The 14,593-nt window shown below is 48.7% G+C and overlaps 1 protein-coding gene across 4 annotated transcripts in view; it reads right to left on the bottom strand.

Moving 5' to 3' along the window:
- PLEKHG4B (pleckstrin homology and RhoGEF domain containing G4B) overlaps window positions 1-14,593 on the bottom strand; it is an 81,579-nt gene that overhangs the window by 17,763 nt on the left and 49,223 nt on the right. For all 4 annotated transcript variants that reach the window (XM_027073236.2, XM_027073249.2, XM_053213915.1 and 1 more), the window contains 6 exons: window positions 10,655-10,748; window positions 5,486-5,572; window positions 3,400-3,516; window positions 3,037-3,135; window positions 2,229-2,371; window positions 1,383-1,521 (listed from right to left, as the gene is read on the bottom strand). In XM_027073236.2, the coding sequence (XP_026929037.2) occupies window positions 1,383-1,521; window positions 2,229-2,371; window positions 3,037-3,135; window positions 3,400-3,516; window positions 5,486-5,572; window positions 10,655-10,748 (679 nt within the window). The remainder of the gene's footprint in view (window positions 1-1,382; window positions 1,522-2,228; window positions 2,372-3,036; window positions 3,136-3,399; window positions 3,517-5,485; window positions 5,573-10,654; window positions 10,749-14,593) is intronic.

Here is a 14,593-nt window from a genome sequence, read left to right on the forward strand (position 1 = left end):
CTAACCATACCCTAGAATCCTCTTCAGGCTGGTGGCAGTAGGACCCTGAGGGGCTGCCTGTGGGAGCCGGAGGGGCTGACGGTGGCCCTGCCTGCACCACACAGCATCCTGTGGCAAGATCACTCATGAACAGTGAACACGTTGGGGGTTAAGACTTTATTTTCATGCATGTTCTCATTAGATAGCAATGCCAAGGACACCTGGTTGTTAGGGGCCCAAGAAGAGGTTTTCACCAACGTGGTGATGGGCTGGATCCAAGGCCACATAACCGTACTTAGTGACACTGATGCACATGCAGAGAAGAGAGATCAGCACACACTCTTTGTGGACAGAGTCATATAGAAAAAATGTCCAATCTGGGTTTTTACAAACACAAGCAGCATGAGAGCCCCTGGGCAGAAGAGTGGGAAATGATCAATGGAGCGGAGGCCCCTCAGGGACGGGATCCCACCTCTAACCTCATGAAAAATATTCTGGTTGGATGGAAGATGTAATTGGGAAAATTCAAACCATGAAAGTCTTATGATGGACTATATTAGTCATTCTGTGACCTTAAGGTAGCAAAAGCCATTTCAATCACAAGCAAAGTTGAGGGACAATGACAAGCTGGGGAACACATCTGACACATAATTGGAGGCTCAGTGTGAGTAATATGCCTAGTAGTAAAACTTCTGACCTGCAGGAATTGGCCAGTGCAGGGAAAAGCCATTTGTTAGAGAATAAGTAAAAATAACAATAAACAGATGAAGAAAGAGTTCACCTCTAGCATAAAAATCCCAAACGCAAACAAGGAGGAGGTACTTCTTTTCACTTCAGTGAGGAAGGGGTGCTCCAGGCTGCTGCTGAGAATCTAAATTGGGCAGGCCGTTTGCAGGACCATTTGGCAAATGTGTACAAACCTCACACACTGTGGGCCCTGACCCAGCCGTCTCAAGCCTAGGAACCTGTCCACAGCAAACGATCACGAAGTGTGAGAATGCAGTCACTGATGTGTATAAGAGGAGAGCCGGAGCCACGGGAGGCCTCCACATGCCACTGTGCTTGCTGGGGGTTCAGCCTGGGGATGCCCTGCCAGTGGCCATCCCCCCAACCCTAACTGCCCCAAAGGGACACATGGGCCTCCAGCCATTCTTGGCCTTGCCTCACACTGACCGCTGGCTGTGCATGGGCTCCTGTGTCACATTCACTTACATGGAAAGAGCGGTTGACAAAAGCATAAGGATTTAAGCAAGAATGTGTGCAGGCTTCCGAAAAGCTTTTACATGCATATGTACACGGAGAAAAGTCCGGATTATAACACACTGCACGTTAACGTCGGTTATTTCAGGTGCAGGGTTTCAAAATATTTTTCTCTCTTGGTTCCTCTGACTGAAAGCACTTACCTGCCCTTGTCCCTCCTGGAGCACCCTCGCTTCCCGTAGCCTCTCCAGCTCCTGCAGACACCTGTTGGAGGCAAGGACCACCTTGTGGACCTCTTCGTCTACTTGATCGTACAGCCTGGAGGCAACCTCGATGGCATCCCTGGAAGAGAGAGTGTCAGAGAGCAACCCGCGACCACTAGTTGTTCACAGGCAATCACCCAGCGAACGTGCTGTTGGTAACAACCTACAGCTGTGCTGACAGCTCAGCGCCTGGAGCCTGCTTCAGAATCTGTGTCCTCCTCGCTCCCTGCCCCTCCTCCACTTGTGTTCTGTCTCTCTCTGTCTCTCAAAAATAAATAAACATTAAAAAAAAAGAAATCTAAAAAAAAAAAGAAAAATGGATCCAGAATTTTCAGTTTTGAAACTTGTTACTATGCTAAACATACCCCAAGTTAAAGAGTCACAACCGCCCTCTCTGCATCCCTCACATCTGACACAAACAGAATGCCCCAAGGAGGTCCACAGCCACAGCAGGAACAGGAACGAGCCCAGGAGCCACGAGTGCAGGTGCCTCCGAGGTGGTAGGGGTAGGGAAAAGTGAGCGAGTGGCACCCCAGGACGGAGTCAGAGAAGCATTCGGTCAGGACTTCTGACTGCTGAATCCCTGAATCCCATTATGACGAGTTTTGCCTTCCACTTGAGCATTCCAAGGAACCTGCTACTTTTTCCTTAGAGGATACAAGTGTAGACAGGCTCCCGTCCAAAGAGTGCCTGCCAGAAGGAAGGAAGTTTGAACAGCTGGGAGACGCTGCGTGTGGCAGAGACAGGCGTCACCCCTGGGACGCGCTGCCCCAGCATGACACTCACCGGCAGTCTTGGCCGGCACCGTGCTGCTCCCTCCTCAGCCGCGCCAGCACAGTGCCACCCTCCAAGCGGAGGGCGACCAGCAGTGCGTCTTCCAGCACACATTTCATTGTCTCCTTATGCTGGCCGATTAGGTCTGTGACTTCCTGCACGGGGTGGGAGAAGCATACATAGAACCGCCTCCTCCATGAGGAGCATTGGAGTGTGACCCGCACTCCCGTGTTTATCAGTCAAGCTGAAAGCAGGGCGGGCTGGCCGTGCCCACACTTGACACTGGCCCCAGCAGGAAGGCAGCGGAGTCCCAGATGCTCTCACCCACGGATGGGTGAAACTTGGGGCAGGAGAAAGGAGGGAAGCTTGAAACTTGGCAGCAGGAGAGCCTGACATTTGGACAGCGATGCACAGACCTCACCCACACACCCTGGAAACCCCAAGGCATCTCAGCCCCAGGTGTCTGGGCTGTTGAGGTCCTTCTGGACAGTCCACTTCTGTGTCCCAGTAGCACTCACTCAGGTCTCGGTGGCACACCAACAAATATAGTGGTGTTGTTTCTCTTCTGGGCATGGTGGGATTTTTTTGGTCACAATGGGGAGGAAGTGGGTTTTTTGGAAGTCTTTTGCTAAGTGAAAGGGATTTGCAAATCAAAAAGGGTTTGAAAATCTCTGCTAAGAGTGGTGGGTTTGGCTAAGCCTCTATGTTCCCACCTGCCTACCTGTGAAATAAAATAAAATAATAAAATAAAATAAAATAATAAAATAAAATAAAATAAAATAAAATAAAATAAAATAAAACAAAATACATGAGAACCTACCTGTGCTGTGCTTAGAGTCCTGTGGGTGTTTAGGGATCGGACTGAATTTTGCAGGAAAACAATGGCATCCTCACAGTTTGTGGTAAAGGGCTCCAGCTTCTACCGTGGCGGTAGAGGTAAGAGACGATAATACAGTTAGTGCCCACAGATGCACCGGGGTGCAGCACCCTCCCCACCCAGGGTTGGACTTCAGTGGCACTCCCAAGCCTGCCACAGTGTGGCTGTCCAACAGCCTGTGAATGGCAGCTGTGACAGGCGTGACACTCAGGGTGGGGACACCTGCTTCAGGTGTGAGTAAAAATATCTGCATGAGGAGAAGTCCTAGGACACTGGCAGGTACAGTGGCTGTAAGTTGCACCTTACCCTACGGAAGCAGATCCAGTCACTGTGGCTGTAGGGGAAAGAGCCATCGAGGTCTGCGGTCAGCTGGGAGCTGTCAACAAGTTTGTGCAAGGCCTTCAGGGAGCCCACCACCTCACACTGCCAAGGAGAAGTGTTTATTGGTTATGGCCACAGAGGCATCCATCGGAAAGACCACTGCGATGGCTCACTCCTGGGAGAACTACTACCAAGAGGGCTGAGAGGCAGGTTTAGGATCCAGTGACTCTACCTTGCTGGTGGCATTAATGGGCTAAATGTGGTTGGGCGTAGGAATGAAGGTGTGGAGAATGAAAGGAAACGGCAGAAAAGAGAGTGATAGAAAGCTTCCAACTAAGACCGAAAAATGGAAAAATCGAAAAGAAAGAGAGGGCAAGATAACAGGGGAGATGGGAATGGTCAAGAGGAGGAAGGGATGGTGAGGAATCAGAGATGCGTCACTCTGAGAGGGCAGAGTTGGCCCTTCCCAGATGACTCCAGACAAAGTATAAGAACCACTGGAAAGCTCCGGAGGGTGAACAAAGCCAGACTTAGTGAGCAAGGCAACTGAAACGTGGATGAAAGGATCAGTGTGGGGTGAGCTCCCTGTTTGCATGGCTCTGGCCTGAAGGTGGGATGCCAACACATTGAGACTGGATTGACTAAGGCTCTGATAAAAAACAGGCATCTTTCTGGCCTGAAGATCCAGAAAATAGAGCTAGGGAGGAATGTGGACATTGAGTCCCACAAGGTGGAAAGCCAGGGAAAGGGAGCTCCAGTCATATGTAAACCCTACCCAGGACTCTGGCTGACCCTGAACCAAGTATGCATGGGAAAGACTCTGGGCAGCTGAAGGCAAAAAGAAATGAGCTGGACCTACACAGGGGGCAGTTTTCAGTTCAAGTGCAACCAAGTTAACAGCATGCTAAAGGTTTGTAATAGAATCCAGATCAGTATATTGAATAATACTCAATAGAATATTCACATGTCCAGAATACAACACAAAATTACTGGACATATGAAGAAGCAGAAAAAATGTGACTTGTTCTCAAGGGCAATGACAATCAACAGAGGTCAACTCAGAAAAGACCTGGATGTTAGAATTATTAAAGAAGGACTTTAAAGTAGCAATTATGACTATGCTCAATGGTATAAAGGAAAAATGCTTGCAATTAATGAGAGGATAGGAAATCTTAGCAGAGACAGAGAAAATGTATTTTAAAACCTACCAGAAATTTTATAGTTGAAAAATACAATATCTGAACTAAAAATTCATTGGATGGGCTTAACAGCTGAATGGAGGTGAATAGAGTATGGAGTTAGTAACCTTGAAGACAGATCAACAGAAACAATCTGATCTGAAGAAGAGAGAGAAAAAAATTGGGGGAAAAAAAGATTCTCAAAAACTTATGGGGCAATATCAGTATGTGTACTTGAAATCCTAGAGCAAGAGGAGAGAATGAGGCAGAAAAAACATTTCAAGAAATAATGAATGAAAACTTCCTAAATTTGGTGATAGACATAAATTTAAAAATTCAAGTTTACCCAACCTAACAGGGTAAATATGAAGAAAACCATGCCTAATCACATTATAGTCAATTTTCTGAAAAGAAAGAGAAAATCTTGGAAGTAACCAAAGGAAAATGACACTCTATAGATGAACAATTATTTGAATTCCAACAAACTTTTCATCAGAAACTATGGAGGCCGGAAGACAACAGAACGACACCTGTAAAGTGCTGGAGAAACAAACAAAAAACTACTGTCAGGCCAGAATCCCATACCTAGCAAAAAACCCTTCAAGGCATAATAAAGAGTTTTTAGATAAAAGAGAAAGAAGCAAGAAGAAAGAAGAGAGAAAACAAATGAGGTGGATAAGAAAAATTAGATTTTCACAAGTTTTCTGAGATTTTGCTCTGTACAGCTCCTGCAAATAATGAGGGAATCACAGATGGGTTTTCAGGCTCTTATATGGATGCAGTCACAACTTACATGAAGCTTCCCATTTGTTTTATCTCATGTAGGTACTGTAATATTTACTTGTATGCATCACTCAGAGTCATATCTAATGCTGAGGGTCTGAAACTATTACCTGAATTATTCCATCCTTGTCAGGCCTAAATGCTGATTCTTTATTCATCAAGAACACAATACTATGAATTATGGGAGGAGCTGTGTTCTGAAATAAGAAAGAAATACTGATTAGCTTTGTAATTTTTTACTTCATTGAGTTTATAGAGTTGTCTAGGTTAGGTGGGTACTATTTCTTCCTTGGTACCTAGAATGCATAATATGTAATTGTGCCTTAAATGTAAGTTACTTGCTCTTATGAATTTTTAATGTAATCAAGTTTATTGGTTATAATTTACATAGAATAAAATTCACCCTTTTAATGTAGAGTTCTCTGAATTTCGATATAACTTGCAGTCATGTAACTACCACCACAGTCAAGATACACAACAGTTTAGCGTCCCCCAAATTACCTTATCTCCTTTGTTGAGCCCACCAACCTCTGGCAGCTACTGATCTGTTTTCTATCTCAGTAAGTTTGTCTTTTTAGGATATCAAATACGTAGATTCATATAGTATTGACTTCTTTTACTTACCACAATGCATCTGAGATGCATCCATGCTGTAGATGTCAGTAGTTCATTTCTTTCTACCATGTAGTAGTATTCCATAGCATGCATTCACCCATTCACCAGCTGGAGGACATGTGGGTTATTTCCAGTTTGTGGCAATCATAAATAAAGCTACTATAAACTCCATGTGAACGTGAGTTTTCATTCCTCTTGGTAAATATCTAGCAGTAGGATTTGTTGGGTCATATGATAAATGCATGTCTAACTTCTGAAGAAACCAGAGTGCCTGTGCCATTTTGCATTTCCATGAGCAATGCCAAGCCCTTGCTATTGCCAAGTTTTGTTGTGTGTGCGTGTGTGTGCGTGTGTGTGTGTGTGCGTGTGTGTGTGTGTTACCTCATTCTGGTTTTAAGTTGCATTTCTCCAATGACTGCTGATGTTGAACACATTTGTATGTGCTTATTTCCCATTCATATGTCTTCTTTGGTGAAGTGTGTTTAAATCTTTGCCCTTATTTCATTGGGTTGTTTGTCTTATTACTGGGTTTGGAGATTTTGTATATTCCAGATATATACAGATCAGAACTTTATCAGATCTGTTTTGCATTTTCTCCTGCCTCGCGGCTTGCATTTTCATTTTAGTAATGGTGACTTTTGAGGAAAAGTTTTCCATTTTGATGAAGTCCAACTTACCCTGTTTTTCTTTTAGGATCATGGTGTTGTCGTAGCTAAGAAATCTTTACCTGACCAAGGACACGAAGATTTTCTCCTGTTTCCTTCTGATGCTTTTGTAGTCTTAGATTGTACATGAAGATCTATGAGCCACGTGTAATTTTTTATATTGTATGAGGTATGTGTTGAGGATTTTTGCTTCTTTTGCATAGAGATGTCCAATTGTTCCAACCTTACTTGTTTGTTTTTTTTTTTTGATGTGTTTATGACTTTAAACAAACCTTTTCCGTTTCTGTTTGCTAGATTGTATTGAGGCCAGATTGTTCAGCAATGAAATTCTTTTATGTACATAGTGCTCCTTCACTCATATTCCCCAAAGCTTTACTTTTTAATAGTTTCTCATAGTGATAAACAGAGTTTACACTTTTTGTAATCTCCGATTTTGATCCGCTATTTTGACTGGATAGGCCTCAGAAATTACTGATATTTTTTATTTGTATCAAATTCATCTTATATATTTACATTTTTATGTGACTTCTTGTGGATGACATTCCATAAATATTTGTTGAGTGAATAAGCCATAGAAAAACCCATAGAAAAATATTCTTGCTTTTTTATTTCATGGTCATATTCTATTTCTCTCACGCAGTTTAGCTACAATTTTCAGTTATAAGGAATTAAAACTACAAACAGTTTTGCAAAGTGTTTTATATTTCTCATATATAACTCCTTGAGTGAATTTTTACTATTAGGGTTTGTCGCTATTGCCAAGAAGTGAGAACACAATTAGTGCCTTAGGACAATTGTCGGTATCAGTTTGCAGAAGTTGCGCTGTGGATGGGGTAGGAATCAGCAATTGTTAGCATTTTCTTCTACCAAGAAAAGAAGAAATCATTAGTTACTTTTTGAAATGGAAAGCTTCTGATGGTATTTGAACTTTAATAATTACAAAAAAGCTGAAGTATAGTTTATTGAGGTAGTTTCTGTGAGAAAATTTAACTACTTCTGTATATAACTCAGGAATGAAATTGAAAATGGAAGCATAACCCTCAAACTCGAGCTTATGTTCATGCCTCTCACTCGGAGAACAAACCCTGCTGTTGCTGAGCCAAAGCCAGGGGGCTGGGAGGCCGACACCTGCCACAACGGGAAGCCTCCAGGCCTCAGGGCAGTCCAAATGCCAGCATCCAGACAACGGAAGAGAAGTTGATTTCCTGAAGTTCCTTACAAGATTTGCTTCTGATAAAAAGTTACAGATGCAGCAGAAGTTTCTCCAGGTTCTGCTTGGGGAGAACTGTGGGTGGAGGGGGCCATCTTACTTGGGGCTCATTGTCCCGCTGTGGGACCCAAGTGGCACAGGACTTAAGGGAAGTCTGAACGAACAGAAACGTCGGGAAGGGGTGTGTTTACAAAGATAAAAGGTAAGCGGTTCTGGTCGACAGCTGAAGGGCTCTAGGCCTACACGTGGGCCCTGCCTGGGTCTCACGCACAGCAGAACAAGCAGACGCTGAGCCTGTGCATCGGCAAGGAGGGCTCAGCCATCTCTGTTTGAGACCAGACACTTACGTTGCAAGTTTTTATCGGGTGCCAAAGCAGCAGAACCGCCACAGTCCTGACTTCAGGAAATGCCCGCAGACGCTGCAGACTTGCGTCAGCATCTTCCTGGTCACGCAGCCCCGCTGTGCTCCAGGTCCCACACGCATCATGCATATGACACAGCACGGCGAGGCGGCTGCGTGTGCAGCGTTCTTCCTAGGACTCAAGTAACCCCTCACAAAGTCAGTGCCATGCTGGGCGCAGCACAGGGACATCCTGCGGGAGCGGAGATGGTGATACTGATCCCTCCGGACCAGCCCCACCCTGGGCACAGGGCCTCACTGTGCACCTGCCCGGGTGTGTGCCCACGATCCTGCCCTGGAATCTGTACCTCGTCTCTCAATACCGGTCCGGGAATGACAAGGCGCTATCAGAGTTCCCTGAGTCCCTTGCTGTGAAAGGTGCCCCAGCACAGCCCCCACCGGCCTCACAGGGCTCTGGCCACAGGGTTCAGACTCGCCCCGCACGTGCCCCCCCCGCCCCCCCCAGCCTCCCCGCCGGCGAAGAGCCAGAGGCTCCATCACCACCAGCTGGCCTGGGAGGGTGTTGTCCTGGGCCTGGCGGCAAGTTGCTGCTGGATTCCAGGCTTCCCTGAAAACAAGTTTCAAGCCCTCCTCATCAAAAGGCGCCTCCAGGCAGTAAGGACAAAAGTGACCCGGATGAGCGGGGCTGGAAAAGGTCCGAGGAGGAGGAGCCCGGGGACCCAGCATATGAGAAGCAGGACCCCTTCCCCTCGGCCACCCCTGGGGCTGAGGGTGGAGGACACTCTGAGGAGACAGCGCGGGCGGCAGGCAGGCGGAGGCCGAGAGACGCTCCCTCACGCTCCGGCTGGACTCTGCTGGCCGACTGGGCAGCCCCCACACCCCCTCATCAGGACGGCGAGCTGTTCCCACCAGCACAGGAAGCAGACAGACGCTTTCTAGGAATCCGGTCACAACTTCCGGTTGCGGCTTCAAACTCAGGTCAGCCACAGTGACATTTTAGCTTGGTTTTGAAGGCAAAACCAAAGAAAAGTTGTTTTTCTCCCCTGCTTTCACAAGTTGCAACGTATAGGGTGCTGAGGTGATTAACTGGTGTGAGGCATTCGCTCCTGAGGAGGGTGCGTCTCAGACACACATAAAGCACACCCTACTGTCCACTCTGGTTGCCATGCCCAGGCCTCCAGATTAACACCTTCTTTCTGCAAAATCACAGGACGCCTGGGAAACCCTGTAGTCACCAACACGGCTGTTCATCCTTTCAGCAGACCTTCCCTCAAAATGTTCGAAAAGCGGACATTCCCCTAACTTCCCAGAAGACTTCCAGCAACTTCTCAGTCTTTGTTGGTATACAAAATTGCACGTGGTTAAAAAAAAAACAAAACAGAACCTCAAAGGGATTTCAAAGCCTTGAGCAGAATATGAGCATCAAATTGGATTATATCCTGGATTCTGATTTTTGAGCCGAGCCGTTGGTTGAAAGCAGGGGAAATGAGCAACAGGGATTATGTGCTTCCAAAGTGCTTCGTGGAAACTGAATTTTAGCACGTCAAACCTGTCCCTCCGTGTTAGAGCTGCTGACTTGGGCTTTGAAGGTAGGCACTGTGCACCCTTCTGCTGAGAGCCCGCTTCTCCCACTGAAATGCAGTGAGCTCTGTTCTGAGAGCCAGCTCTTGCCCTGACCTGCACCTCTGGGTCGGCTGTTTCTTCCTCGGGAATATGCTACTTCACTCGTGCATGCGACAGGGGTTGCACCACCGCCAGCACCCTGACCAGGCACGTCCTCTGCTGCTAACCTTCCCCGCTGCCGCGCTCCCACCTAGGCCTGGCCTCTCCCAGCCCCTGCTCCACGCATAGTCGGCCTGCCTGCCCGGGGCTCTTCTCTCCTTTCCCCACACACTGCTCTCTAGCTGACCCCGTGCACTTCCAGATGTGCCCCATCCTCTACCATGGAGTCTTTCCCGGGAAGAACTTCCATTTGACGTCCCCAGACTCAGGAATCTGGATAGAGCGGTGACCCGAGTCTGGCAGCGTTAGCAGAGCCCCAACAGAGAGAACAGCTCTTAACTGAGGGAGAAGGTGGGACCCCAGACCCCAGCACAGTGCTTTGCACATGACGCCGGATAGGAGCTGCTGTGGAGGGAAGGGGTCATGCCTGCATGGGCCGGTCCTGGCTGGTCCTCTTTTAAGGTCTGCAGTGGTAACCCCAGGAGGTGGGCAGGAAACTCCTACCTGGTAACTGCCTGACCTCGAGGGAGCACACTGTTGATGGATACAGGAGTGGGCTCTTGGCTGCTTTCGGTGTCTACGCTCAGGACGCTCACCTCATCCTGAGATTCATTCTCAGCTGCTCCTGGGTCATGAAGGCGCCCCTTGTGGCCCACACAGCCTTGAGATGCTAAGTCCCCCAAGGACAGGAGTTGCCCTGACTCACCTGAAGTCCTGCCAGGGCCCGGGAGAGAGCAGGCGTGGCCGGACCCTTGCGAGCATCCACCAGAATGACCAGCCCCAGCTCCCGCACCTCCTTCCTGGAGACAGAAAGACTGTGTTAACCATTGCAGGTGAAATCTCTTCCAAAATGAGCTTCTTCATCTCTCAGGAAGATACATCCTTGCCTAGATGCCCCTGGCTCTACAAGTTCGAGATTCCTGACACATGTCTATACTTTCTGAGGAATCAAGATGCTTGCTGGGGGGAGAAAGGGCAGTGGAGCCCATTGTGGTGGGTCAGTCCTGTCCGATAGCCTCTCCAGGCAAGTGGAGCTGGCCGCACGTTTGCATCTCCTGGGGTTGCTTTCTCTCCCCACCACCCTCCCCCAGAGCTTTGATTGTTTGTTCAGGCTTTAATACGACATGGAATTCACTCTGATGGCGTGAACAAGGACCAGGCTGTTCTCAAGACCAGTCATTTGGCTCATCACATTTTCAGAGCTAAAGTGGGACAGCAGAACATCCTCTAAAGCTGAAAATACTGCCAGGTGCTTTTCACAACCCCACTTAAAAGCTCTGGGGTGCCTGGGAGGCTCAGTTGGTTGAGTGTCTGACTATTGACTTTGGTTAGGTCATTATCCCAAGGTTGTGGGATTGAGCCCCACATCGGGCTCAATGCTGAGCATGGAGCTTAAGATCCCCTCTGCCTCCCTTCTCACCCTGCTCGTACACTTTTTCTCTAAAACAAAACAAAAACAAAAAAGGGGACACCTGGGTGGCTCAGTTGGTTAAGTGTTGACTGCAACTCAGGTCATGATCTCCTGGTTTGTGGGTTGGAGCCCCACGTCGGGCTCTGTGCTGACAGCTCAGAGCCTGGGGCCTGCTTCGGATTCTTGTCTCTCTCTCTCTCTCTCTCTCTCTCTCTCTGCCCCTCCCCCACTTGTGCTCTGTCTCTCTCAAAAATAAACATTAAATTTTTTTTAAGTTTAAAAAAATGCTCTTTCCCCACTGTGATGATGGTAAGCTTTAGTTATTTTTTTAAAGTTTATTTATTTTGAGGGGGGGTGGGCAGAGAGAGAGGGAGAGAGAGAATCCCAAGAAGGCCATGCTGTCAGCACAGAGCCCGACACGGGGCTTGATCTCACAAGCCATGAGATCATGACCTGAGCTGAAATCAAGAGTTGGACGCTTAACTGACTGAGCCACCCAGGCGCCCCTAAACTTTAGATCTAAATAGGACAAAACAATAGGCTAGGGCGAGGCGATGTATCTATTCCCAAAGTTTCTGTTCCTTGGCAAGCTTCTCCAGCCCCACCTTCCAGGATCACTAATATTCTACCTCAGCCGTATGTGTGGGTGCTGGTCTGAGACAGCATGCTCACTCCGGCCCGCTCACACAAAGCTGGTCGAACTGCACATCACAGCAAAGCCATGTCCTAGCCAAAAGGGCGAGTGTGCCCCACAGTCAGGGTGTGTTCAATTTCGGCGTGGCTGCTAAAGAATACTTCTGGGGGCGCCTGGGTGGCGCAGTCGGTTAAGCGTCCGACTTCAGCTCAGGTCACGATCTCGCGGTGCGTGAGTTCGAGCCCCACGTCAGGCTCTGGGCTGATGGCTCAGAGCCTGGAGCCTGTTTCCGATTCTGTGTCTCCCTCTCTCTCTGCCCCTCCCCCGTTCATGCTCTGTCTCTCTCTCTCCCAAAAATAAATAAACGTTGAAAAAAAAAATTAAAAAAAAAAAAAAAAAAAAGAATACTTCTGAAGGGGGTGCTTCTCGGGGAAGCGAGTGTACTGAGGCCAGAGTAGAGAGTGGTGTTCCAGCATCAAAGCCGGATTCAGGAAAGACAAGCTGGGAGAACACCCCCATCTCAGCGCCCCCCTCAGCCTGCCAGCTTAGCGCCCAGGCCTCCTCTGCTGCAGAAACCACGTTGCCTCCTGGTGGCTGGAGCACTGGAGTCTAAGTCTCTGGGAGCGGTCCCGGCAGTGCTGTCAGGAGCCAGGCAGGACGCCCACTTCCACTTCCGGTGTCCCTCCTGGTCCCCAGTGGCCTCCCTCTTCTGACACCCCCACCCCGCTCTCTCTTCATCCCTGAAGTCTCCCCTGGTGCCTGCATCTGCGTCTCAAAGTCTGCTTCTGGCCTCAGAGGCAGGACCAGGTCTTGCCGCCATCACACAGGCTTGCTCAGCGTGGGAACTTACCCCTGCAGGCTCCAGACCACACGCTCTCCTCCACCCATCTCATCCACTTGGCAGCTTTGCTGAAGGGGAGGCCGCTGAGGGGACAAGCCAGCCCTTCCCTGGGGGCTGCTTCCTGGGTTCGAGGACTGCTGGGTCCTCCACTGGCTGGGAGGGATCCACTGACTCGTTCCCGTGTAAACACCAGTTCGGGATTAGAAGGGGGGGAATGCCCCCAGACCACCCAGCGTGAACCCCCACACAAAACTTGCTTCTCTCTCTGCCTGCCTCCTGTGGTAGATGGAGCTGGCTGGCTTAACTGCTCCGCCCCCTGCCTCACAGGCAGCCTGCAGCCGCCCCCAGCCTGGCTCCCCTGGGGCCCCTGGCAATGTGCAGACCTGCCCTAGACACCCTGGGTCTGCATTTCTGCGGACTGCGTTCCTGCGCCACCCTGGCCTCTCCATCTGCAGCAGGCTGGGTAAGTGTGGCCTTCATGCCAGGGGCACAGGCTGCCCACATGGAGTCTTCAGTCCCCACTCCTGCCTCCTGCTCAGAAAGTGACCAGCTGCTCTGGGGCTTTGTGTATGTTCTTCCTTCTGCTCAGAATGTCCTTCCCTTCTTGTCTGCAGACACTCGCCATGCTCAAGGACACAGACATGTCGGGAAGTCCCCACCCCCGGCTGAGGCTGCAGCTCCCTCCCAGCACTGTGGGCTTGTCTTATGTCGGGAGACACGACAGTTTGGGTTCGTTCACATGAGTGTCTCCTAGAGGGTAAGACCCATATCCTGTCCTCTTTTGTATTCCCAAGTAAGTGGTAGATGGATAGACGGATGGATGGATTCCTCCATTGCACAGGACGTTAGATGGATGACAGCCAAGATCCACTCTAATTTTAAGATTCTGTGTATCTAAGAGTTTGATGGAAGTCTATCCACAAGGCACGCTCACCCTATAACTCAGCTGCAGTAACAGTTGACCACACACTGCTGGGCACTCTTCCTAGTAATGAGTGCTGACACCTCGGGTACTTCATTCTGACCGCCGAAGTCTCGTGTCATATCCCACAAGGTGGATTTCAGCTCCTCAAGGTGCAATAGGCAATCAGGATGCTAACCAAGTTACAATGCTTGTGGAGAAACAATCAGCCAAGCCATGAGGCTCCAGCCTGAATTACGCTAAGTGCTTTAGATAATTTAGGTTTTCCTCGACGTAGGCTTTCCCCCGGAGCTTCACGAGCTGGTGAACATATCTGCTCTGGGAGGGGAGTGGAGTCATCTGAATTTTCTGTGGAAAAGTCACAGGGCTGCAGAACCAAGGTCAAGTCTTGGCCCTGCCAATCCCTACTGGTACCCTAGCCCCTATTGTTGGTGTTTCATTATAGAAGGGAGAGAACAGCACTCGGCCTTACAGGTAAACCAGGCTGAGCATACAGAATGGTACACACCCCAAAAAGTACAGGAGGCTTTCGTCCTTGTCAATCAGAATTGCTTTCCAGTGTGGCCCCAAGTCAATTCTTGACCCTCCCTTAAAGGAAAGCTTTTGGCAAATACAAAATGCCATTAACTTAGAGTTTTGGTGTTTACCTGAGGTTCACTAAGTATAAGCTAATGTGAGGGTGAATCTGTATTTTTTTTTTCAGGGTATTTTTTTTGTATTTTGAAATCTGTGCTGAAAGTTAAGTTTGAAATCCCAGGCTCATCTGAGGGCCCGTCATCAGATAACGGGGAACCTTGCTCTGGGAAAGGGGGGGTCAGGGAGCACACTTTCTTTTCC

Source organism: Acinonyx jubatus, unplaced genomic scaffold (assembly GCF_027475565.1).
Source record: "Acinonyx jubatus isolate Ajub_Pintada_27869175 unplaced genomic scaffold, VMU_Ajub_asm_v1.0 scaffold_20, whole genome shotgun sequence".
Taxonomy (NCBI): Eukaryota; Metazoa; Chordata; class Mammalia; order Carnivora; family Felidae; genus Acinonyx; species Acinonyx jubatus.